The sequence below is a fragment of the Dipodomys ordii genome, unplaced genomic scaffold (genome assembly GCF_000151885.1).
Source record: "Dipodomys ordii isolate 6190 unplaced genomic scaffold, Dord_2.0 Scaffold2, whole genome shotgun sequence".
Classification (NCBI taxonomy): Eukaryota; Metazoa; Chordata; class Mammalia; order Rodentia; family Heteromyidae; genus Dipodomys; species Dipodomys ordii.
The window spans coordinates 21,251,450-21,276,807 of record NW_012267218.1 but is presented as its reverse complement, the minus strand read 5'-3'; the positions used below and the strand labels follow the sequence as shown (position 1 = coordinate 21,276,807).

General features: G+C 45.8%; 1 protein-coding gene across 1 annotated transcript; it reads left to right on the top strand.

Annotated features, from left to right (window-relative positions):
- The first annotated feature begins 546 nt into the window (after positions 1-546).
- On the top strand, positions 547-25,358 carry Lrrc74a (leucine rich repeat containing 74A). Its single transcript, XM_013013500.1, has 16 exons — positions 547-640; positions 733-783; positions 2,603-2,728; positions 5,172-5,344; positions 7,295-7,402; positions 8,668-8,764; positions 9,618-9,667; positions 10,391-10,472; positions 11,067-11,152; positions 11,607-11,801; positions 15,232-15,327; positions 20,078-20,224; positions 21,421-21,528; positions 22,220-22,302; positions 25,025-25,030; positions 25,355-25,358. Exons 1-16 carry the CDS (start codon positions 547-549, stop codon positions 25,356-25,358), a joined length of 1,506 nt encoding a protein of 501 aa, XP_012868954.1.

The following is a 25,358-nucleotide window of genomic DNA, read 5'->3' as shown; positions in this document are numbered from 1 at the left end:
TCATAAGTTTCTCATGCTTTGCTTTTGATCTTCTGCTCCAAGGTTGAGGATGCTCTTCCAAAGGGGAAAGAAAAAAGGAAGAAGAGCTGGGTGGAAGAAAACTGACTTCACCCATCACTGAAATACTTCGTACCCGAAGCACAGCCATCTTGAGAGAAGAACATGATGGCGGCTCTTCACAGTCACCTGATTAAGGGCCTTGAGTTTGATCCTGATCAGAGGGAAATACGCTGTCACTGAGAGGCCTCCCCACAGCACCTGAGCACTCACAGCCAAGCCTGGGCTTGGCCCCAGTGGACATATGAGAAAAGATGACCACAAAAGACACGGAGAGGCCTCTGTCGTTGCCAGGTCTACCCACATGGATCACAATGGTTGCGTGAGGTCACGGAACGTTGAAGATGCATTGAAAGCAGCTCCTACATCACAAAGTCACGGGGTGGGTGGGCATCTTTTTGACAGGGTTCCTATGTGTAGAACTATACCATTCTCCCTGATGAGCTGGGACTGTAGCTATCTCTCCCAGACAGAGTACGGATCAAACCCATGCATGTCCAATTCCCACCCAAGCTTGCTGTCCTCCAGGCTTTCTGGGATGAAAAGTTAGGTGCAAGCTCCCCTGGAACTTGCCTCTGCCAGAGCAATATACATAGTTTAAGACAAAGCTGAATGGAAAAGTGTGCTGCTTAGGGAAGCAGTCTCAAGGTGGCAAGAAGCTGGCATCAGCCTTCTAGAGTCCTGGCAGCATGGATGAGGAGGAATCTCTTGAGTCCAAGACACAAGGTGAAAAGGCATTCTGTCTCCAATCCCTGGGCCCTCCTGGGCTGTGGGAAATAGCACCTGATGATGACACAGATTCTCCCAAAGCACTTTTTCTCTCTGCCTAGTTCCTTCTAGAATTGGGATGTTGTGTTATACTGGCTTGGGCTTGAGGGTTGACAGTGAGACAGGATGCTGCATTGAAGCTGGTTCATATTGGCTCTAGCCAACCATCATTTCTATTCTGTGGGCTGGCTGATGTCATATTCATAGTTAGAAGGCAGCCATGTTGGGAATATTTACACCACATGAATTGGCTGACACTGTAAGTCAGGATATGTGTGTCTTTGCAAGAGGGACAATTGTTGAACATTTATCAGCATTACACTAATTTAGAAAATGTTATTCTAAACTTGTTTGACTTTTTTTTCAAGGTCTTAGGCAGCAGTTTACAGCTCAGAAGCTGCTTTAAGTCTTCTGACCATCAGGCCTCCACTAGTCATGTCATGTGTTACACAAACCTTGTCTCACACAGTGAGAAATAAAAATGGGAGCCCAGGTCTATGAACAAGGACCAACAGAGATACAGGTCTGTCTTTATGGTACTATTAGGCACCCTACCATCCTAGAACCTGGGTGGTCAAAACTTCAAATACCCAGCCAAACTGATGAGTAGGCTGAGAAGCACAGCATGACTGCCTGATGCCACTAGAATCCTAGGGATTATGGAAGATTGAGCTTTGAGCCTTGTGAGCAGCTTTCAGGAACCCACCCCTGGTCCCAGATCAGTGGCCCTGTGGGCAAAACACGAGCAAGTCTTAAGAGCTGCTCCTCCCACCAGCACCTCAAAAACCAGACTAGAGTAGTTAATAACAGCAACTTCATTTTTCTTTCATGCATTTGTTTCTAACGCAATTATAAGATTATTTCTTTGTTGCTTTGTATGTCCCTCCCCCTGCTTTCACTGTATTTGATGTCGGTATAATTTGTGGAGGGGAAGGGGAAAAACAAGTCGTTTAAATAAGGATACAGGTGGACCTGTTGCAACAATGAGAAGTACAAGTTGTCATGTCAAAAACCAACTTTACAACTTGGGGTGGAGGAGGATTGGGGGGGGGAGGGAGGATGGGAAGGGATGGGAAGGGTAAACAAAGGAGGAGGCTGCAATGCTTGATAAGAAATGTACTCACTATCTTGCCCATGTAATTGTAACCCCTCTGTACAGTATTTTCACAAAAAAAAACCCAGCAACTTCAAGCCAGAGAATCTATCTACTCAAGCCCTCTTTGCCTACTCATAGAAACAATATAGGATTGGAAGAAGCTAGGTGAAATTCTTAGAAATCAAAAATTGTCTTCTATTGCCTGCAACAGATCCTACTTTACTTCACAGTTAACCCCAGTCACCACCTGCCCAGCCCTTTCCCCTTCTCTTTCACTCCCCAGCACTATTTGCATCTGGCAATAAGCAAGATAGGTGTTCGGTCACATCCTTTCATCTGTAAGAGTGGGCAGTTAAAACCACTCAAGCAAATGAAAGGGGACATGTGTGAACAGGGAGTTCACCAAGACCATCCCAACAAGGAATGGGGCAGGAGCAACCAGTGCCCAGGGGACACTTAGAAGTATCCCAGGATCTTACCAACAACTATTCAGTCCCAAGGCAGCACTGTGCTGCTTGTTAGAAGGAAGGCTTGCTAGAACGGGAGATACCTAGCAGCATGTGAGGTTGACATTCGATGCTGCAGGGACAAAAGCTACAGCCAGGACCTGGGAGGCCAGGAGGAGCAGTGACCCTTCCCCCTTCCAACAGAAGCCAAGGAGATGTTTTTTTTTTCTTGCAGATGACACAACAGAGTTAGCAACTCACAGCAGTGATGACATGCTCTACTGTGAAGCCGAAGCACCCTCCAATGTCGAGAAAGAGAAAACAACCCAGGAGGACTCAGAAACAGATCTGGAGATTGAAGGTGAGGTGGGTATTTGAGGAGAGGGTGGCTGGAGAAAGCTGGCTCTGCAGAACGGACCACCCTACATGTGGGATAGTGCAGAAAAGCTATGTTTAGTTCTACAGCACCTCCTCCAGGCTGGCCAGGAGAGAGCAGATGCTGTGCCAGGCTATGGCCTGTCTCCCACATCAGCTTGTTGAAAGCAGAACCAAGATGCAAATGAGTTTCTGGCCATTAAATGTTTCCCTATGAACCAGGTGCTGGTGGCTCATTCCTATAATCTTAGCTCATTCCTATAATCAGGAGGCTGATATCTGAGCATCCCAGTTTGAAGCCAGCCTGGGCTGAAAAATCCAAGAGACAAAATTGCCTTCCCTTCTCTGACCCATAGGAAAGCTCTAATGACTGAATTTTTTTCTTTTCTTTTTTTTTTTGTCGGTCTTGGGGCTTGAACTCTGGGCTTGGGCACTGTCTCTGTGCTCTTCAGCTCAAGGCAAGCACTCTACCGCTTGAGCCACAGCACCACTTCCTAATGACTGAATTTCTTAGCAAAAGTTCTGTCCCACTGAGTATTGGTGGCTCATGCCTATAATCCTAGCTACGTAGGAGGCCAAGATCGAACATCATGGTTCAAAGGCAACCTGGGCAGGAAAGTCTGTGAGACTCTTATCTCTAACCACCAGAAAACCAGAAGCAGAGCTGTGGCTGAAAGTGCTAGCCTTAAGCAAAATAGCTCAGGGACAGTACCTAGGCTCTGAGTTCAAGCCCTACATCTAGAGAAAAAAAAAAGTAAGTTCTATCCCAAGCAGACACTGGAGCCTAATTTGTTCTACTTTCTAGTGTCCCTATGCTGGTGCCAAGCTGCTAGAACAGGGCCGGAAGGGCTTCCTGGAAAGAGCAGTGAGCGGATGGGGAATCCACATGAGGGAGATAGAAGCAGGATTTGCTCACCCAACCACAGGCTGTTTCCTGAACAACAGTGATTTTCTTACCCAGAAACAACTGTGCAGCTAGGGGACATTTGGCAAGCTAGGCCTGGACGTTACTGGCAAATGGTGTGTGCAGGCCAGGAAATCCTACTAAAAATCCTGCAATGTATAGGACAGCCCCTTACAGTAAAGACTCTAGCTCAAAATGTCAATAGTATGGAGACTGGGAGACCTGCGAGGCAGCCATTCTAGCTCCTTCCCAGGAGCTTCCCTGGGAAGCTGTCCATTCCCCAACAGAGCTCCATTGTCTGCCTTAGAAATGCCTGGGGTGGGTTGGCCAAAGGCCCATAGGAAAATCAAATGCAGATTAAATGCCAGCTGGACAGAGGAGGCCCTGCCACCAAGTAGACTTGCCTAATGAGGGCATCATTGTATGGGAGAAGCAAGGAGAACTGTGCCTATTGCCCATGAGCCAAGATGGTCTAAGGAACAAAGGGCCCAAGGGTTGGAATGAAGATGAAGTCTATACTTCTGCGAGCTTGTTATCACTGATCAGCTATGTAATCAGGAGCTACACTTGTCATCAGGGATGGCGGATGGAAAAAGCCCATTCAGGAACAAAGCTGCTTGTTTCTCATGAGTTCCAAGGTCTTTCTGACTTGTGTTGATTTGCCATTTTGAGTTGACCTTCTATCCTACTTGGGCCTTCTTCTAATTGACCCAACTCAAAATGTTGTCAAAGTTTTATTCATGGCATATATACATATAGTGATACTGGAAATCCAATTTGGTCCTTGTGCTTGCAAAGCAAGCATTTTGCCACTTGAACCATGCCTCAAACTCCTTTTTGCCTCGGTTATTTGAAAATAACCAAGATTTAAGAATCAGGCCCAAGATTTAAGAATCTTGCTTTATGCCTCGGCTAAGATCTGACTACTTGTGCTTCCCTGTGTCATAAGAGATCACAAGCACGCACTATTGTGCACAGCCTTTGGTTGAAATAGTCTCTCAAACTTTTGAGGCCAAACTGGCCTCAAAACTGCTATCTTCCAATCTCTGCCTCCTAATAGCTAGGATTACAGGCTTGAGCTACTGTACCTACGTCATGGCTCATATTTTAATGGTGGTAGTGAAACTAAAATTGAAATGGGGAATGCCCTGAACCATCAAAAGCTGATTCCTTTCAGGATTGTTCCAAGGTGGGCAGGGGAATGAGTCTTTATATATCTCTGGTGACCACTCACTGGATAGGGCCAGTCTGAGAAGTTTGGGTAAAATACACTGTTCACCTCTCCTAGAAAGTCCAGGGGCCTAAAATCCCAGTCCTCCTCCCTATAACCAAAAGTGAGATATCCATTTGGGGCTATCTGGAGTTGAAGTCTCCCTCTCCAACAATAGGCTGACTTTGGGCCTAGAGTTGGCTTCGAGCTAGCCTGCACAGGGATAGATATCTGAAAGTGGGGAGTCTAGTCAAAATTAGACATTGCCTGGGGCTAGAGAAATAAGGCAAAGGTTTCATGTGTGTTTCTCCACAGATACAGAGAGGTACTACACCACTGGACAGAAGGAGCTATACCTGGAGGCCTGCAAACTGATGGGTGTTGTGCCTGCCTCCTACTTCTTACGCAACATGGAAGAGCCCCACATGAATCTCAACCACCATGGGCTGGGCCCCAAGGGTACCAAGGCCATTGCTATAGCCCTGGTGGTGAGCATGCAGGGGAAGGGGGAGGGAGGGAGAGAGGAGGACACAGAGGTTTGTCAAGGTGGCAAGGCCTTTCCTTTGGAACTTAAACATCAACCTTTATACACAACCTTTAAACCCTGGGCTCTGCTCAGCTGCTAGTTGCTTTATCCCTGTAGTTCTTGGGAAGAGCTGTTAGGTAGCCCTTAAAGTCTTAAAGTCTGTGCTTTTTTTGCACTCAGGATGTAAGGTGCCATCCTTGAAAAGTGGCTGGCTTAGGAATTAGGCCCAAAATTTAAATTCAGAGCACAGTACAAAATGCAAACCTGGCCTCTATTTCAAAGCTTGCCTTTGCTATAAATAGGTCTGCTACTGAGCCTTTCCATTCAATGTCTGCCTTTTGCAATAATTATGATTTTCAAAGACCACATTGTAAAATTCTGCAAGAATAATGTTATCACTTGGCATGGCATGGCCAAACAACCACCTGAACTTGAATTTATCATAGCTTTTATAATTATAATTGAGTGCATACAAAAAACCTGGCTTTCATCACAGAGAATTTAACAATTATATGTGAGTACAGCACTATTCATTTAGGAAGGTAAAGCACTGATGGAGAGGGAGCAGAAGCTAGGTAGAGTCATGAAAGACAAGGGCCAAGAAGGTGGATGCAGCTGAGTCCAATGATGCAGAAGTCTGAGGAGATGAGTAAGGAATTAATGCTGTGCTTTGAAATTTATCCAATTGGGAAATGAATGGCACCATTCAAAAGTCTTGTAATGTGCCCTTCTGATTTTGGCTGGAAAGTAATCACAGTCAGAACATATTTGACAGTGATTCCTCAAGGCATATGATAAATGGTGTTCATTTGAGGTGTCCAGGCTCTTACTTGGCATGGAACAACATTTATGGGCAATGTCAGGGGTTGTTTTTCCCCCACATGCTCATTCTTTATATATATATATATATATACACACACACATATGCACACACACACACACACACACATATATTATACATAGCACTATTTGGTAACAACTTGTGTGCTAAATATTGATAAGCAGTACCCAGTCTTCAAGGCAATGGGGACATCTTCCTTGTCCTTGAGAATGAATGAATTTGGCCTACCCCACTAAGTCCAGATCCTTCCACACAGCCCTGAGGGTGGCTCCTATGAAAAGAGTATCAGATAAGGCTAAGACCAAACTGGAAGAAAAGATGAAAAAACAAACAGTTCAAAGGAGCTCCTTGCAAACATCTTCATATTTCAGTTTCTTTAAGAAGCACACCACATTACCCTTAAGCTCACAGTAGGTAGTAGTCTTCTCTCTGGGGGGAGGGGGCATTATTTTAAAGAATGTTTGGCTCATCCTTGTCCACTTGCTCACCTTTTATTCCTCTAATAGAACTAATAACCCTTATCTGAATTCTTCCAGTTTCTAGCAAAACTCAGTGACATTGCTCATTTGTGTTATTTTCACCTGTCCTCTCCACTCCTCAGAATTCCTAGTCTGCATCTCTATGCCTTCTACATTAGTCCATTTTTCCATTGCTATAATGAAACACCTGAGGCTTGCTAGTTTTACTTTTGAAAAAGGAGATTTTATTTGGCACAGTAGGTTCAAGAGCATGGCTCAGACATCAGCTTGGCTCTAGGGAAGGTCTGTGGCAAGCAGCATCACCATGCTGGAACGATGTATGACAAGACAGGAAGCCAGCGAGAGAAGGGGAAGAGCCAGTAACTTTCACTAGGCCCCACCTTTTAATGTTCCCCCCCTTCACATCACCACACAGGGGAAAAAGCCTCTGAAACATGAACCCTTGGGGGACAATCCACTTTTGAACCATAACACCCTCTCATATGGAATGCAAGAGAGGGGCCAAGTGGAAGACTAGAAACCATTAGGTCACCAATCCTTTCTGTGTTTTTCTCCTCTCTCCTCTCCCGCCCCTGCCTTATGGTGGCTGAAGTCCAACACAACCATCATCAAGCTGGAACTGGAATATAACTGCATCACAGAAGAGGGTGTTCTGAGCTTGGTGGAAATGCTGCAAGAGAACTACTATCTCCAAGAATTGGTACTGTGCCATGCTCCATGGGCTCCTAACACATACACAATTCAGAAGTCACCCAAACTAAGCCAGATGCCCCTGCCTAGAATCAGGCCACCTTCTGTCTGACATGACTGCTCAGAGAAGGAATATGCATCAGAAGCTGGAGGGGGACTGTGTTCTCTGGAAGGAAATTTAACATCATTTCTGTCTGAACTTTAGAAGTCTGTAAATGGATGTTTGCCTCTGCATAGTTGCATGAAACAATTTCATCAAACAGAATATGCCTGGTGACAGGTGGTGGTGATAGCTGTACAATAGGAATCTTATACATCTAAAACTGGTTAGGCTGGGAAATTATGTATGTATTTTGCCAACATAAAATAAAAACAACCTGACCTGGGCACCATTTGGTCATACCTGTAATCCTAGCTACTTAGGAGGCTGAGATCTGAGGACTGCAGTTCAATGCCAGCAAAGTCCATGAGACTCTTATCTCAAACTAACCACCAGAAAACCAGAAGTGGCACTGTAGCTCAAAGCAGTAGAATGCTAACCTTGAGAAAAAACAAAACAAATAAAAACTCAGTTGGGCTGGGAACGTGGCTTAGTGATAGAGTGTTTGCCTTGCATGTATAAAGCCCTGGGTTTGATTCCTCAGCACCACATAAACAGAAAAAGCTGGTTGTGGTGCTGTGGCTCAAGTAGTAGAGTGCTAGCCTTCAGCAAAAGAAGCTCAGGGACAGTGCCCAGGCCCTGAGTTCAAGGCCCAGGACTGAAAAGAAAGAGGGGGAAAAAAAGCAAGTAAGACCATAATGGCTAGGCTATACAAAGTCTGTCCCATTGGCCTAAAAATATTCTGTCCATGGGTAGCCTTCTTTTTAGTGAAATGATTCATAATCTGTGGATCAATGAATGGAATTTATGCTGATTATTTACTTCAAACTAATTTTTTTATTTGCTTCATGGCAAATTCTTCAAATGAAGCTGCCTTGTTTCAAAACAAAAAAAAAACAGTCTCATCTGAAATAGACAGGGTAAACTGAGGAAATGGAGTTATTGAAGTAACTTCAGAGGAAAACTGAGACCTGCTGGGAAGTCTAGAGGGAAGCAGGGACCAGGTTTCCTCTGTCTGTCATCCTTTGCACTAATCCTAATCCTTTCACCCTAGTCTTCTGTCCCACCCTCATGCTATACTCCCTCTGAAAGTCCCCCTCCCTCTGACCTCACTAGTTAGGGAGGGCCCTTTGGTGCAATTCTTGCATATATAAACATGATTTTTTTTCTTTTAGAATATTTCCAACAATAAGATTGGATTGGAAGGGGCTAAGATCATCTCAGATTTCCTCCAGGGAAATACCTCTTCACTCTCAAAACTGAAGCTTTCAGGTGAGCCCATGGAAGGAGAGGGAGAGTGCACTGGGAATAAAGGAAGAGGAGAAGAACAGAGAGAATCCCAAAGTCTAGTTCAGGCAGGCCAGCTTCTTTCATCCTTCTTCCTCCTAGCCACACTAGCTTCCTGCTTTCCTGACAAAGCTTCTCTGATGTGCTTCACAGCACCCTTCCCTCTGTTTAAATGTCTCCACCTTCAGATCCCTACCAGGCTAGCTTGGATGGCTCACTCCATTCATGCCTCCATTCAAATGTCATCTTCTTGGAGATCCAAGAAGAGGACCTACCTACCACTTTAGCCATGCCCTGGCTTTTTATATGTGTGCTAGTCCTGGGGCTTTAACTCAGGGGCTGGGTATTCTCCCTGAGCTTTTTTGCTCAAGGCTAGTCCTCTACCACTTGAGCCATAACTCTATTCCTGGCTTTTTGGTGGTTAAATAAAGGTTAAGAATGTCACAGACTTTCTTGCTCAGGCTGGCTTCAAAGTGCAATCCTCAGATATCAGCCTCCTCAGTAGCTAGAATACAGGTGTGAACCACAAGCACCTGGCCTCTTTGGTTATTTTTGAGACAGGGTCTCACATTTATACCCAAGCCAGCCTGTGCCTCACACCACACCTGGAAAGTGTTAGGTACTCTTTATAAGCTACAGATATTCATACTCAAGGAGACATAAAGCAGATAGTAAACACAAGTTCTCCCATTTCCTCATGTCTACATATTTGCTGTAAATGCTTGTCATCTTTGTATGCCCAATTGTTCTGAAAGGGCAAGGATGGCAGGGCTACAATATGGGAGGGCAAGGGGGTCAGGGTCTAAAGTTCATTGCTAATACAGAACACTCACTACAGGAAATAACTTCAAGGAAGACTCTGCAGTACTCTTATGCCAAGCCATGTCGGTAAGGAGCTTGGGTGCAGGTGAGCAATGTGGGAATGTGCCTGGGAGACCAGGAAGAACTGCTCTAGGCATAGTGAAACAAAGCCATTTGCATGGTTTAGGGAGCTGATGAATGTTTTAGCACTTCCCACCCCAGTAAAAGCTGTAGCAAGTGGTAGAGCTTTTAGGATAGCACTGAATTCTCCCAGGCCATTGATAGTTAAACAAACAAACAGGTTTTGGTACCTAGAACCTCCATCATACTGCCCTGAAATGAGAAAATTTCAGTCTGAAGACAAAAAAAATAACTCTCTTGCAAGGTGTGGTAGTATACACTTATAATCTCAGTACTCAAAAATGTGAGGCAGAAAGATCTTGAGTTCAAGGCCAAGCTGAGCTACACAATGAAGCCTTGTCTCCAAAAACCAAAAAATTAATAAATTGATTAATGAATTAAATTAAAATAATACTCTTAGCCAGGCGCTGGTAGCTCTTGCCTGTAATCCTAGCTACTCAAGAGTCTAAGATCTGAGGATCGTGGTTCAAAGCAAGTCCAGGGCAGGAAAGGCCATGAGACTCTTATCTCCAATTAACCACCTAAAAACCAGAAGTGGAGCTGTGGCTCAAAGTGGTAGAGCTTTGAGCAAAAAAACTCAGGGACAGAACCCAGGCCTTGAGTTCAAGCCCCACATCAACAAAAATAAATTTTAAAAATGAAATAAAACTCTACCATTTGTTCCTTTAGTCCAATTACCGAATTAAGACATTGGCTCTCAGTCACAACGACTTCTCTGATATAGGAGGAGAACAACTGGGACAAATGCTAGGTAGGTTTCCATGGGGGAAGGGACCAGCCAAAGGAAGAGGAAAGGGGGCTTCTTGTACCTTTATGTGCATGTAGTTCTGAATGTTCCAATTATGAACATGGTGGTATGCTTTGCCCTTCCACTGTGAGTCACAAACTTATCTTTATTAATGAATACTTATAGGTAAGTTTTCTTTGATCCAAGTATATAACCCTTCCATATTCTGTTCTGTCTTCTTAAAGGTGTATGATGGGCTATCTTAATGGGAAAGTATCTATGATCCTATTAACATTGGCCAAATAGATGATACCAATGTATTTTGCACTTATAATAGAAGACTATGGATATTTTACTTTGTCTTTCCCAGCATTGGGGATCCTCTTGTAATTTTGTGTCTAAATAATAGAAGACTATGGATATTTTACTTTGTCTTTCCCAGCATTGGGGATCCTCTTGTAATTTTGTGTCTAAATAACTGAGAAAGTTATCTCCTGAGTGTTCTGCTTTCCATGCCCACTGATTGCTCTTAGGCCTCAACACCATGGCTCTGTTAACTCTGATGCTAGGTTCTTTGGGATATAAAGGATGCTAAGCTGAGCCCTTCCTCCATCCCAGGCTTCAATGTAGGGCTCCAGTCGCTGGATCTAAGCTGGAATCACTTCCACACACAGGGAGCTATAGCCTTGTGCAACGGTCTCCGGGTAAGACTCCCTGAGAGTGGTGTGATAAGCCCAAGTGAGGTCAGCCAGGCCCTGCCCTCCTGCCATCTTGAATCTCTTCCCCATAGAAACCATTGTGAAGGCATCCTGAGCCCTCACCAAATGCTTCTGAGTTGTTGGCTCCCTGCCATAATTCCTGCATGTGCATTTATATATATTTCTACCTGCTGAGGGCTAGGTGACATGTTTGGGGATCCTTCAAGAGGAAGTATACTTAAGGAGTGGAGAAACCAGAACCCATATGGGACAAGTCTCAAGAGTGCTTGAGACTCTTAACTCCAGCTGGGAGGGATCTGAAGTGATGGAGCAAATCTGCCTCTCCAAGGGACCACTGGGCTCTAGGGGACCAATGAATGCCAGCAGGGGATAGAAGGTGAGTACTTGTCTGGGTGAGACTTACACAACCTTGATCATGATACTCTTCCCTTCCCTGGAGACTAATGTGACCCTGAAGACACTGGATCTCTCCATGAATGGCCTTGGGAATGAAGGGGCCCTAGCCCTAGGGGAAGTCCTCAAAATCAATTCCTGCCTTTGCTACTTGGATGTCAGCAGTAACAACATCAATAATGAAGGGGCCACTAGGATCAGCAGGGGCCTAGAACTCAATGAAACCCTCCAAGTGCTGAAGGTACTTTTGGGCTGGGAAGGCCACAAGAAGGGGTGGGGAGAGTAATGAGGGCAGCAGGGTGGCAAGGCTGGACAATGTTGGAGAGAACTGTTGGGTCCTCCATCTTATACTTCCTGTATGTGCATCTTCTGCCCCTTTGTGCTATGAATCAATGTATCAATATCACCTCAGGGCTGTTCCTTCCTGTCCCACCTGGGTCTCCCACAGCCTTTTCTTCACACTGAGGTCATGGTATGTTAAGCACACAGAACTGATTTCTACTCCCCTCCATGCCACCTTCAATCTCTTACCTTCTAGCTTAGACCTCAATGACTCAATGTTACTCAAATCTAATCCTCTGGTCTTGTGTGCCTCCCCAGCCTCTAAAAGCTCCCTATGGTTTGCCAGTGAAGGCCTCCCTGTCCTCTTTCCTCCCCTTCCTCCCACACGCCACTCCCGGGCCTGCTTGAACTTCTGCTCTGCTGCAGAGCTCAGTGCACAGCAGGTCCTCAGCCCTATGGCCTCCTGCAGCTCCTAGAACTGAGCTCACTCTCCCTGCAAAATCTGCTGCCTTCATCTAAGTGATTGCAAATTGTCTAGCTTTATGCTAGTAAAGTGGTGGGCACATAGTAGATGCCAATGAATCTGGGTTAAGTGAACGGATAGATGGATTCATGGTTCATTTTTACTTACAACATGGATACTGCTGGGCAGTTTGAAAACAGATGCAGGAGGAGGCCTTCTGTTACCAGCTCCTCTCTCTGGGGCTATCATGAGCCGCACACTGCATCAACCTGAGCTATGCCACATCATCACTCACAGCCCAGCCTAACAAAAGGGGCTCCGTCAGCTCCACCCATTAGATGAGACAACTGAGACCACACAACTAGTAAGAGGCAGAGGGCAGCCAGTGATACCTGCCTTTACAAAGCCATTCCAACTCACTCAAGGTGTGGAAATTCTGGGAGGATGCCAGATATGGAGGTCCTTGTATTGAAGGAAGGAGTATGAGAAAACAGGATGAACCTGCAATTCTAAAGAACTAAAGCCAGAGCTGTTAAGGAACAAGAGGAAGCTAGGATCTGTGTGATGCAGGGAGAACAACCAGACTGGCCATTTAATGACAAAGCTGAAGTCCCAGCTACATGGATTAGAGCCAGGTATAACTCAGAGAGGTGACTAACTTCAGGGCCTAATGAAGACAAGGATTGTTTTGAGAATCTGTTTTGTTGTTGTTGTTTCATTTCATGTTTGTGTGTGTGTGTGTGTGTGCCAGTCCTGAGGCATGAATTCAGGAGCAGCAAGCTATCCCTTAGTTTTTGCTGCTTAAGGCTGGCACTCTACCATTTGAGCCACACCTTTCTGGCTTTTGTTGGTTAATTAGAGATTCTCACACTTTCCTGGCTGGGATGGCGTCCAAACTCCATCCTCAAATCTCGGCATCCTAAATAAAGAGCTAGGATTACAGGCATAAGCATCCAGCAGAACCTGAACTTTAAAAGCCTAAGATGCCTTAGACAAGTGGCAACAGGGTTATCTCTGGTTCAAACATTTTGGAACTTTTTTCCTAATTTCTCCATAGGCTATAGGTAATAAATTCTAATTTTTAAGTGTTTGAAAATTGGAAGAGGGAAGTAGAGATCAAAACTTATTAGTTTGGTCACAGATAAGGACACTTGGCTTTGCCACAGGGAGTATCTATTTATTATTTTATTTTATTTATTCAGCCCCAGGCCATGCCCTTTCCTTATCTTGAAAACTAGAAACATTTCGGAGAAGTGAATCTGCAAAAACTGGAAGCTCTTCCAGGGCACAGCCTACACTGACCTTTTTTCCCTAGACTGCACCAGAATCTGGGAAACATCTATTCATAGTAAATGCTCAATGGATCTTTCAGCCTTCTTCCTAAACCCACAAGTGAAGGCTCTGGTAACAATAACCCCCATTTACTGATCACATACTATGCACCAGGCCCAAGTCTGAATGCTCCATCTGAGATGTAACACTGGACCTCAGAGCAGCTCTACCACAGTGATAGGTACAAAGTGGTCAGGGAATTAAATGCAAGGTCAGGCAGCAAGTAAGCAGAGCTACTAGCTCCATGTGCTCTACTCTTCACCTCTATCCATGCTGTGATGGCTCCCAGAACCATGACAATAATGTCCCAAGTGACAAGGTCTGTGCAGCTAACCCTAGCTCTGGGGCCTGCTTACAAAACATGTGCTATGCCAAACACCTCATATGGTTTCATATCTTTACTCCTTTGTACTTGCCTGCCCATTTTTTTTCCTTTGATGAATCTTATTCCTCCTGGATTCTCTCATTTCTTCAGAAGTATCTGTCCAACAAGGCTTAGCTCAAGGATCCCCTCCCTGGTGCTTCATGCTCCTTTCCTCATTCCTACAGTAAACCTGTGTACCTCTGTCACCGCTCTCATATCACATCTGATACCATCTGCTTACTTACTTTTCTTCCCAACGCAACTACTGTGTTACCTTACTTGAAAGCAGAAAACCTGTCATGTCTGCTTGTGCCTCTCTTGGTGCTTAGGCCAGTGGCTGGCACATGGCAAGCCTCCAACCAATACTGGATGGATGGATGGATGGATGGATGGATGGATGGATGGATGGATGGATGGATGGATGGATGGATGGGTGGATGGGTGGATGGGTTGATGAACAGGAAAGGAGATGGGGAAGTTGGTGGGTGAGTGAATGAATGGATAGGAAGGGAGATAGGAGTGAGATAGATAAGAAGTGAGATGGACAGACAGAGGATGGATGGATGGATGGATGGGTGGGTGGATGGGTGGGTGGGTGGATGAACAGGAAAGGAGATAGGGAAGTTGGTGGGTGAATGAATGAATGGATGGGAAGGGAGATAGGAGTGAGATAGATAAGAAGTGAGATGGACAGACAGAGGATGGATGGATGGATGGATGGGTGGGTGGATGGGTGGGTGAGTGGATGAACAGGAAAGGAGATGGGGAAGCTGGTGGGTTAATGAATGAATGGATAGGAAGGGAGATAGGAGTGAGATGGATGAGAAGTGAGATGGACAGAGGATGGATGGATGGATGGATGGATGGATGGATGGACAGATGGATGGGAGGAGACATGAATTGGGTGGGTGGGTGAGACAGGTGAAAAGGGGAGGGATGGAGGGATGACAGAGTACATGGAGGGGTAGTGAGTAAGACAAGAGAAAGGATGGGTGAATGGGTAAGTGGATGGATGGACAGATATGGATGAGAAAGGAGATGGATGGGTGGGTGGATGAGTAATGAGACAAATGGGTGGACAAGCAGATGGACAGGGAAACAGGTACTGATAGAAAAGTCTAGAAAGGAGATAGTGGGTTGTGATTTGATGGGACGAAATAGAAGCCCTGCCTTAAACCAGTCTCTCCTGCCTCATCTCAGCCCCCTCCTGTCCTGCCTCTCTTCCCATAGCTTTTCTTGAACCCTATGAGTATGGAAGGAGCAGTTGTACTTATCATGTCCATCAAGAAAAACCTCAAATCCAAGATGGAAGAGCTGGACATTGCTGTGAGTAATCAAATGGTAGCTGTTTCTACTAGGCATGCTTTCATGCCACCAGCTCCAATGGCTCAATTCCCGTAGCCCTCACAGAAGTATAAAACAAAAAGACTCTCCTTTTGGTATTACTACCATCTCCAGAAGGGTCCTTTCTGAAGGAATAGCCATTGTGTCAGTAACATCACAGTGAAATAAATGACCAGATTTGGGAACCCAACACATAAACCTGAGAGCCAAAAGAAAAGGTAGAAGAGCTCCAAAATATCATTGGTTTACTACTGAATGGACTGGATCATACAATGTTCCATAATCACAGGAATTTATAGCAGACAACAAAGGTATTTTTATTATATAACTTGGCCTGTTGCATTCAGAACAGTATTTGGAGGAGGAAACCCAGCTAGGTTACTTCGGACTCCTGCAAGGGGCTCTAACCTGAATCCTCAGAGCAGCAATGGCTGATACTAACAATAGTCTATACTTGTCTGCCATTTGATGGTCTTTGTCTCTAAGCAGATTTAAAATCCCAGCTCTTTTAATGCTACTGTAGCAAGTAGGGAGAAAACTATGTTCTGTCCTAGGACTGAGGCTTAAGCAATAAAAATGCATTGTTCCTTGGAGGTGCAGCCCGGGCATCCAAGACCAAGGCATCAGGCAGACCAGTTCCTTTTGAGGGGGCTGCCAGCAAGGGGAAATTCATTCTCCACTTCTCTCCTAGCTTCAGGTGGTAGCTGGCAGACCCTGGTGTTCTTTGGCTTGTCCCTTTACTTTTCTTGGCTTTCTCCTGTGTGCATGTCTTCTCCACCAAAAATTTCCTTTTTTTTTCTTTTGTTGGTCATGGGGCTTGAACTCAGGGCTTAAGCGCTGTCCCTGAGCTTTTTTGCTCAAAGCTAGCATTTTATCACTTTGAGCCATTGTGCCATGTCTCGTTTTTTGATGGTTATTTGGACTTTCTTACCCACTTCTAACTATGATCCTCAGATCTGAGCCTCCTAAGTAGCTTGGATTACAGGTATAAGCCACCAGCACCCAACTCAAAATTCCTTTTTACAAAAAAAAAAAAAAAAGCACTGGGATTTAAACTCAAGGCCTCATGTTGGTTAGGCAAGCACTCTAATGCTTGAGCCTCACCCCCAATCCTTAATGCTTTGGGGAATTTTTGTTGTTGTTTTGTGCTGGTCCTGGGGCTTGAACTAAGGACCTGGGTGTTGTACCTTAGCGTTTTTGCTCCAGGTTAGCACTCTACCACTTAAGCTACAGCTTTTTGGTGATTAATACAGAGTTTTCTTTCCAGGCTGCTATTGAACCACAATCTTTAGTCAAGATCTCAGCTCCCATTGTTCAAAAACAAACGTCTTCTTTACCTGACCTATGTAACTGTTACATTTCTGTACGTCACTTTTGTAATAACAATTTAAAAAATTTTAAATCTCAGCTCCTTAGAAGCTAGGATTAGAGGGTGAATCCCTGGCACCTGGCTTTATTTATTTATATTTACTTATGCCAGTCCTGGGGCTTGAATTCAGGGCCTTGGCACTGTCCCTGAGCTTCTTTTGCTCAAGGCTAGCACTCTACCACTTGAGCCACAGTGCCACTTCTAGCTTCTATGTGGTACTGAGGAATCAAACCCAGGGCTTCATGCATGCTAGGCAAGCACTCTACCACTAAGCCACATTCCCAGCCCCTAGTTTATTTTTTTTAAATAAGGTCTCCAAGCCCGGTGCTGGTGGCTCACACCTGTAATCCTAGCTACTCAGAAGGCTGAGATCTGAGGATCAAGGTTTAAAGCCAGCCCAGGCAAGGAAAGTCCATGAGACCAGTAGAAAACAGGAAGTGGTGCTGTGGCTTAAGTGGTAGAGCACTTGCCTTGAGCTACAGAGCTCAGGGACAGCGCCCAGACCTAGAGTTCAAGCCCCACAACCAACCAAAATATAAAAATTTAAAAAAAGGCCTCCAGATTTTTTCCCTGGGTGACTTCAGACCATGTCCCTCCTATATCTGCCTCCTGTATCTGAGATTTCAAGTGTGAAATACCATATCTGGCCTCTAAATCCTCTTTTTATAAGGGTACAATCATCTTGGGTTAGGGACCTCATTATACCTTATTTATCTGGTTCAAAAACCTAATTCCCAAAGCCAGGCACTGGTGGCTCAGGCCTGTCATCCTAGCTACTCTGGGGGCTGACATCTGAGGATCACAGTTCAAAGCCAGCCGGGGAAGGAAAGACCATGAGACTCTTATCTCCAATAAACTACCAGAAAAATCAGAAGTGGTGCTTTGGCTCAAGTGGTAGAGCACTCGCCTTGAGCTGAAGAGCTGAGGGACAGCACCCAGGCCCAGAGTTCAAGCCCCAGGACTGACAAAAAGAAAAAAAAAAGAAAAAAAAACTAATTTCCAAATAAGGTCACATTTACAGCTACTTGGGGTTAGGACTTCTACTTCTTTTGGATAAGAAGTAAAATTCTAGACATAACAACTACTTTTTCTCATTTTCTCTTTTTACCTATGAGGAAACTAAAACACAGAGGTTAGGTAACTTTCCATAGCAACTGAGAAACAAAAGAATAACTCCAGAGCTTTGTCTCCTATTTGAGAGCTCTATAATGGTAAACCAGGTATGGTGATGCACAGCTGTAATCTCAGCTACTCAAGAAATGGAGGCAGTAGCATCAGGAGTACAAGGTCAGCCAGGGCATAGTAAGACAGTAAGGGCTATGCTCCTGGGTTCAATCCCTAATACCACAGAAAAAGAATAACAAGGCTATAGTCATTTTTAAATGCCTTTCAGGGTGGTGTTTTGTGAGATGATTGCCTTATCACGTACTAAGTGATGATATATTGAATATTTAAAGCCACACGACTTAGAAATAATTAGTAAAATCTGCATTTTTATTGGTCACAACTTAAAAGCATAGCTGCTTTCCTTTCACTGTGTTCCTTCATTCCTTCCTCCCTGATCCTTCCATACTCTGTCTGCCCTCATACCACAGCTGTGCCTTTACAACCAGGATGTTACTTGAGTCTCAGCCACAGGTCCAACATTGCCATTGCCCCTCACCCACTGGCAGGTTGGAAGGTGTAGACCCAGGTTCTGCTCTACCACTTGAGCTTCAGCTTTTGGGGTACATTACAAATGGTACCAGAAGAAAGAAGAGAAAGGGCAGGGAGGAGAAACAGAGAGAGAAAGTGAGAGAGAGGAAGGAAGGAAGGAAGGAAGGAAGGAAGGAAGGAAGGAAGGAAGGAAGGAAGGGAGGGAGGGAGGGAGGGAGGGAGGGAGGGAGGGAGAGAAAGACAAAGGAGAAAGAGGAAGGTGCCATTTACAGTCTGGAGAGCACACAAACCTCCGAGCTGTGCCCACACAGCCTCTACACTAGCTCACTATAACAAATAACATGGCTTAACGTGTGTTCATCTGTTTTCTTTGCTGTAAAAAATACCTAAGGCTGGTATTTCTTTCGTAAATTCGAGGGTTTTGAGCCAGGCCCTGGTGGCTTACACCTGAAATCTTACCTACTCGGGCGACTTCAGTTTGAAGCCAGCCCCGGAAGACCAATCTGAGAGTCTCTTATGTCTACCCCACCATCCAAAACCCCGCGGCGGCAATGTGGCTCCAGCGGGCGAAGCATCCGCCTGGAGCGGAGTGAGGCGCACGGGGTGCGGCCTTCACGCCCAGCGCCGCCAGGGGAAAAACAAATTAATTAAAAGTAAACAAATATCTTGTGTAGCTCACAGTTTTGGGGACCAAACACCTCAAGAGCATGGCACGGGTTCTGTCGAGGGCCCGGGACGGCACCCATCACCACCAGGCACGGGGGCGGAAGTATTCACGGGAGGGAAAGAACCATGAGACCGGAAGCACCCACGCTTGCTCCTTTATAACCACGCCTTCTCATGAGTTCCCGCGAGAACTTCCTCAGTTTGCACTAATCACCACCACCACCACCACCACCACCACCACCACGAACACCACCACCACCACCACCACCACCACCACCACCACCATCATCATCATCATCCAGGGCACTAAGCGTCCAACAAATGGATCTAGAGGGGGAGGAGGGGAAAGCACATCCAAACCCTAGCCCAGACCTTTCCTTCTGTTTTGTCAGCTACACTGCCATACTTCTACTAACCAGTACCAGAGTTTCTGCTTTGGAAATGCTACGAGGACCAGGATATCTACAGTTTTCAGTCCATAAAGCATGCGTTTAATTCTTTGAAAAAGTGAAGGATACTCAGAACCCCATCTAAAGGAATGATACAGATGGATCAAACTGGCAGAGGCATTCTGTCCCAGAAAACATACCTCCCCACCTGTAGCCTATAAAAACCAGCTCTGAAAGCACTTCCAAAAGGAAGTCCCCATTCATCGTTTTGAGTTATGACAGGATCGCCTTCTCTAAGAATAACACTCAGGTAGATTTGGACATTCTGGGTATTTAAGAACCATTTTCTCAACTCCAGAGATGTATCTTGCCTGCTAAATGCAGGCTTTTAAGCAGAGCTGAACCGGCAGTGTGTCACAAACCATGGGCACTCATTGAAAATATCTGATCCAAATCACTGAGTAAACCTAACAGCCAAGTCACAGGGTCTAAAACAGCACTTCTGAAGCAGGTCTGCAGAACAAACGAGCAAAGAAAAACGTTCCTGCACTTGGTGTGGGCAGGAGAGGAGAACCATGTGGTTGGTGAGATGGTAGCACAATAGCAGCTCTCTCATCATGGGCCTCTCTCTCTGTTTCTCTCCTTGCTGCAGAATGTGCTGGTAACTGAACAGTTCATTCGAATACTGGATGGGGTATGTGCCATCCACCCCCAACTGGATGTGGTGCACAACACAATGCAAGGGATCTCCACCAGGAAAACCTTCTTGAAGTGGACAAATCCTATGAAACTGATCCAGGTGAGCTCCAGCCTTCCTCTCAGAGTTTCCAGGGAGTCCTGGAGGAAGCTGGCATTTGGATTCTAGTCATCTACTTAGCCTTTCCCGGGGTGTCTGTACAATCCAATGTAACAGGGTCCCCCATGGGATTCTCCACAGTAGTGGGTAATAGTGTGGGAATCAGACTGAATGAGATTCTTTTTGGATGGGCTAGATTGAGGTGCTGGTGGGATGGCCAATGGCTGTTAAAGCTGCACACCTGGAATTGTAGGTTTAGAAGGTCTCCCCGTATGGCGGGAAATAGTGCATTCTGGAAAAGGAGATGTGGGAAAGACAAGCAGGGGACCAAGAACTGAGGACATAATCCAGGAGTTGGGCATTACAGGAATGTCCATTCATCTGGAAGGACTGAGGTTTCTGGAGTAGGACAGGAAGAGAAGCAAAAAAAAATATTTCAGAAGGACCCAAAATAATATTAATGACATTGGAAAGATGTTCAAAATGTGATACTACAGAGCATTTTGTAAAACAGTAGGAACAGTAGGCAGATTGATAGATACAGATAAATCCAAGATGGTGGGGTGGATTTATGGGTTATTTTTCATTTTCTTCTTTTGGCTAATCTAAAATTGTCTTCCAATATGAGCACTGTTTTTAAGAAGAAAACAATGAAATATTATCTTTAAAGTTGTCAAACAAAGAGCTTCTCCATATGTGCATTTGTGGTAAATGGAAAAATCCTAAGAGTGCCTAGAGTTGGTTCAACCCATCACACTTGGTGGCTATGGTTTAATCTGTGATTTCTGAGCCAACAACAACAGCCCCCACCCCAGCCCACCATTGCCCCATCTGTACTTGTACTAGTCCTAACAGAGGAAGTCTCCAAACCAAATGGGACATGGGATGACTACTGACCCTACACCCTTAATGCTACCTTAACAGCATCATCTTCCATCTATTAAGTCAATGGATAGATGGAGTAGGTGAAGCTTCTGGAAACACAAGGTCCATCATCTTGACCTCCATCGCACCCGTGCAAGGTCCTTGCTCTACAGCAGCTCTAACCTATGGGGCTTCAAGTCACTGAGTTGCCTTTTTCCATTCCTCTCAGCCTTGCTGGGCCCTGGAGCTTGGGCTGCCCTTTGGGGAATGGGAGGGGAGGTGTGGTAGCTGTGATAAGGCCACAATGGCTCCTGGTGTCTCCTGCTTCTCCTCAGAGCTATGCAGATGAGCAGAAAATCACAGTTTTGGAGTTCCTCAAGAGCTTGAATCCTACAGGATCAACGACAATGCCTGTGGGCGAGTTCCGGAAAGCTCTGGTACAGGTGTGCTGGTTACTGGTGGCTGCAGGCATGGAGGAGGAGCAGAAAAGCATGTGTGAACTTCATAAAGCTCCCTGGGATCGACTGCAGGCATTTACCTCATTTATCTAGACCCAGAGGGGACCCCAGGCCTTCAGCCCCCAGATGAAGCTATTCTCTATATCATATGGCCTGAGGCTCCCAATCACACATTGCTAGGTATGGTGGCACATGCCACCCACTTTTTGCCTTAGGCCTTTCTCCTAAGTGAAGAAGGCAACCATACCCAACATCTCCAACATTTCTACTTTGGTTCTACCATGTGGCCTGAAATCCTGCACTCCATAGGCCCATAGGCTTGGTCTGTAGTGAGAGCAGCCTGAGGCCCAGACAGAGATGGGAAGACACTGGTACCCAGGCCCATGGTGGAGAGGTCTGGCTGGCCAGAACTGGCTAGGAGGAGCATGGATGGCCTTTAGATGCTGTAAAAGAGAGTTCCATCTACTCCCCAGGGACTACCCTGGGCCCTGATCTTCCCCTTAATTGCTCCCCAGAAAGGGAGATCCTCTGAGAGTCTTGAGAGCCCCTCTGTATGCTAGTACAGTGCCCTGTGAGCCACCATGGTCCCAAAAAGAACAAGGTTTTTATGGGGGTGGGGAGTCACTGGAACTGGGGCAGCAGAGAGCTCTGGAACATACTCCATCCACTTCCTTAGCAAAACAAGGTCCCTATAAACCGTTACCAAGTCAGAGAGTTGATAAAGAAGCTGGATGAGAAGAAAGGCATAGTGGACTTCAGGTGAGCCCTGGCCTTTCCTGCTCTCTCTAAGGGACCCGGCTGGGTGAGTGGGAGGCCCTGGGATCATCTCATCTGCATTCTGAGAGTTAGAAGCCACTAGCTGCAAGGACAGCACCACCAGCCTCCTGCCTTCTCCTCCACAGTTCACTCACGTAGCATGGCTTGAGCCTCAGCATATGCTTCTGGCCACTGGGATCGAGGCTGGGACTGAGACCAGAGGAGCTCCAGCCCCACCCAGATGTGTAACAAGGGGAAAATGCTCAGACCCTGACAGGTGAGAGGAACAATGGCAGTGCATGCCAGGTGCCATTGTGGTCCGGAAGAGGCATCACTGGGGAGTGGGTGGTAACATTTCTGCTGAATATACCAAGCTGGGTAGAATGGACAAGAGGACAAAGGAATCACAAGGGTGAAGTGTGAGCCAGAATTGTGCTCTGGGAAGCCACAGGTATTTGCTCTGCTTTTGAGTAGGGAAGGAGCTAGTTAGGTTGTGACTCAGGCAGGAGGGAGGGAAAATGAAGATGGTGAGAGTAGAAATGACAGTACTGTCTACAGAGTCTGAACTGTGTGCCCAGCATGCACTGTTCACCAGGCAGGCGTGGGATCTGACTCCCACTGTGCCCTTGTCAGTACTGCCTCACTGATGATGGAAGAGATGTAGAGAAGCGAAGCCCTCCAAGATGATCCTTGACCTCAGGTCTCTGTAGTTTTAGAATGTCACCCACCACACTAGACCACTGCTCCTGAGAGGTCTGGGTCTGTAAATGGGCACCCATGGGTGCCTGGCCTATGTCTAGATTCCTCTCTGTTGTGTTTTTTTTTTAACTGTAGCATGTTATTTCATAGGATAGCAATCTCATAACTTAATCCCACTTTCATGAGGTTTAAAGTATTATAATAGTTGAATTTACATATTTTGCCAATACAAATTATTGTCACAAACATCCTTGCTAAAGGGTATTTACACTTGTATTCTTCTAAAACAAACTTGGTGGGGTATACCCAAGCTGAGTCAAAGGGTAAGCATGTTGTAAAATTATTTAAATTCAACCTTTGCTGGACACCAGTGGCACACACCTATAATTCTTATTACTCAGGAGGCAGAGATCTAAGGATCACAGTTTGAAGCCAGCCTAGGCAGAAAAGTCTATGAGCTTTTTATCTCTGGTTAACCAGCAAAAAGCAAGAGGTGGAGGTGTGGCATAAGTAGCAGAGCACCGCCTTTAGCAAAAAAGCCAAGGGAGAGGGAGAGACCCTGAGTTCAAACCTCAATACCAACACTAAAACAAATAAATAAATCCAACCCTTGCTAATCACTGAGCCAGCACTCCACCAAAGCTCCCCGCCAACACTGACTGACCATAACCCACATTCCCTGTTCTGCCAAGATGAGAGCTAATGTCTTAAATGGCATTATTTGAATGTGAGCATCAGCCACGTGGCTGGAGTCACACTCACTCCCTTCCTTTTCAAACCAGTTTCTTTCACATTTCAGAAGCCATCCGAGATTCACCTGGAAAGAAGCTTGAACAAAGAAGTCTTGCCAAGTCAACAACAGTGAAACAGAAGAAGTGACTGGAAAGCTCAGCGGACAAGCATCGTGGCCAGGGCTGTGCACAAGCAAATAAAGTCTGAGTCTGGCTTGGCTCTAGGCGTCTCTGGGCTGCTGGGCTGTGCCCTTCACTGGGTAGGGACACCTTCTGTATCTTGTGACCACCAGGGACTTATCCCTGGTGGTCTCATCAAGAGCCACAAGATAAGCTGGGAGTAGAATGGGGTTCCAGGCATGGGGAAGGGAGCCAGGGGGCCAAAGCAGTGGACGTGCGTGGTCATTGTGAAGTATCAAAGGGAAAGAGTTCCGAGGTAGGAGGCAGTGGCAGAAGAGACAGAAGTTGAGGAAAGCAGAGGAGGAGACAAACTGGGACAGGAGATTAAGAGACCTCGCCTCATGTCACGGCTGGCAACTACCAAGCCGTGTGTCCTGGGTGCATTGGTTGTCCCACGTGACAAATGGAACAGACAACATGAAGGCTGACCACTCTGCATTGAAATTGTATATTCCTTGGGAAACAGTGCCAACAGGAAGAGCTTAAAGAAGATTAGGAACAGCCAAGAACAGATACCAGTGGGCAGAACAGACCCAACAGAGGGGTTTGATGAACTTCTGCAGTCACCGTGGGCCAGCTGGGCAGGCACTGTGTCACATGCACTGTGATCAATATGGACAAGGACAAATGGCCTAGTGTCCACAGAGCTTCCCTGACAGGTCAACCCTTGCAGAAGACTAGACCCTGAGAGCTTCCTGAAGTTGAATTTCTATCCACAATGGTGAAATAGGGACTCAGAATCAAAATGAGGATAACAAAGAAAAAATAAAACAATAAGGCAGTGATGGCCAAAATTCACATCCAGTAGACACCGGATGGAAAGATGGAAATGAAGGCACGGAGGAGTTAAGCATTCTGCCCAAGCTAGGAACAAGTATTGCTGACCTTCACACACCGGCCAGTTGGCTCTGGCTCTATGCTCTTAACCACAATCCTCCTCTGCTTGCCAGAGGATCCCCTGGATCCATACGGGGAGCCACCCTGCAGGCTTCCTACTGCAAGAAATATATAAACTGATAAAGCCCCAGCCCAGCTGGACTGGCCAGTGGGTGGGAGACAGAGGCAGAGATTAGACCCTTCCAGGTGCTTTGACCACTTCTGCTTTGTCTCCCCAGGAAAAGGTAAGCCTTTGACATCCACGATGTCTTTCACTCCTCTATAACCCACAAAACCCTCCAAGTGCTGTGTCTTACCTGTTGTGATCTGGGTGAGACCTGCCCCCATCCTGAGGAGGAGACCTTGAAACATCCAAATGTGCAATTGTATGTGTCAGGATCTATTAAAAACTGTCTTTTTACACCCCCCAGATGCTTCTGTTTATCTTTTGCAGCAACTGAAAACAGTTATTCTTACAAATCTTATTTTTGCTCGTGTGGATTCTGGGTAATGATGGGCAATCACAAGGAGCTAAAATCTTCACCACCACAACCTCTGTGACCCTCCAGGTGA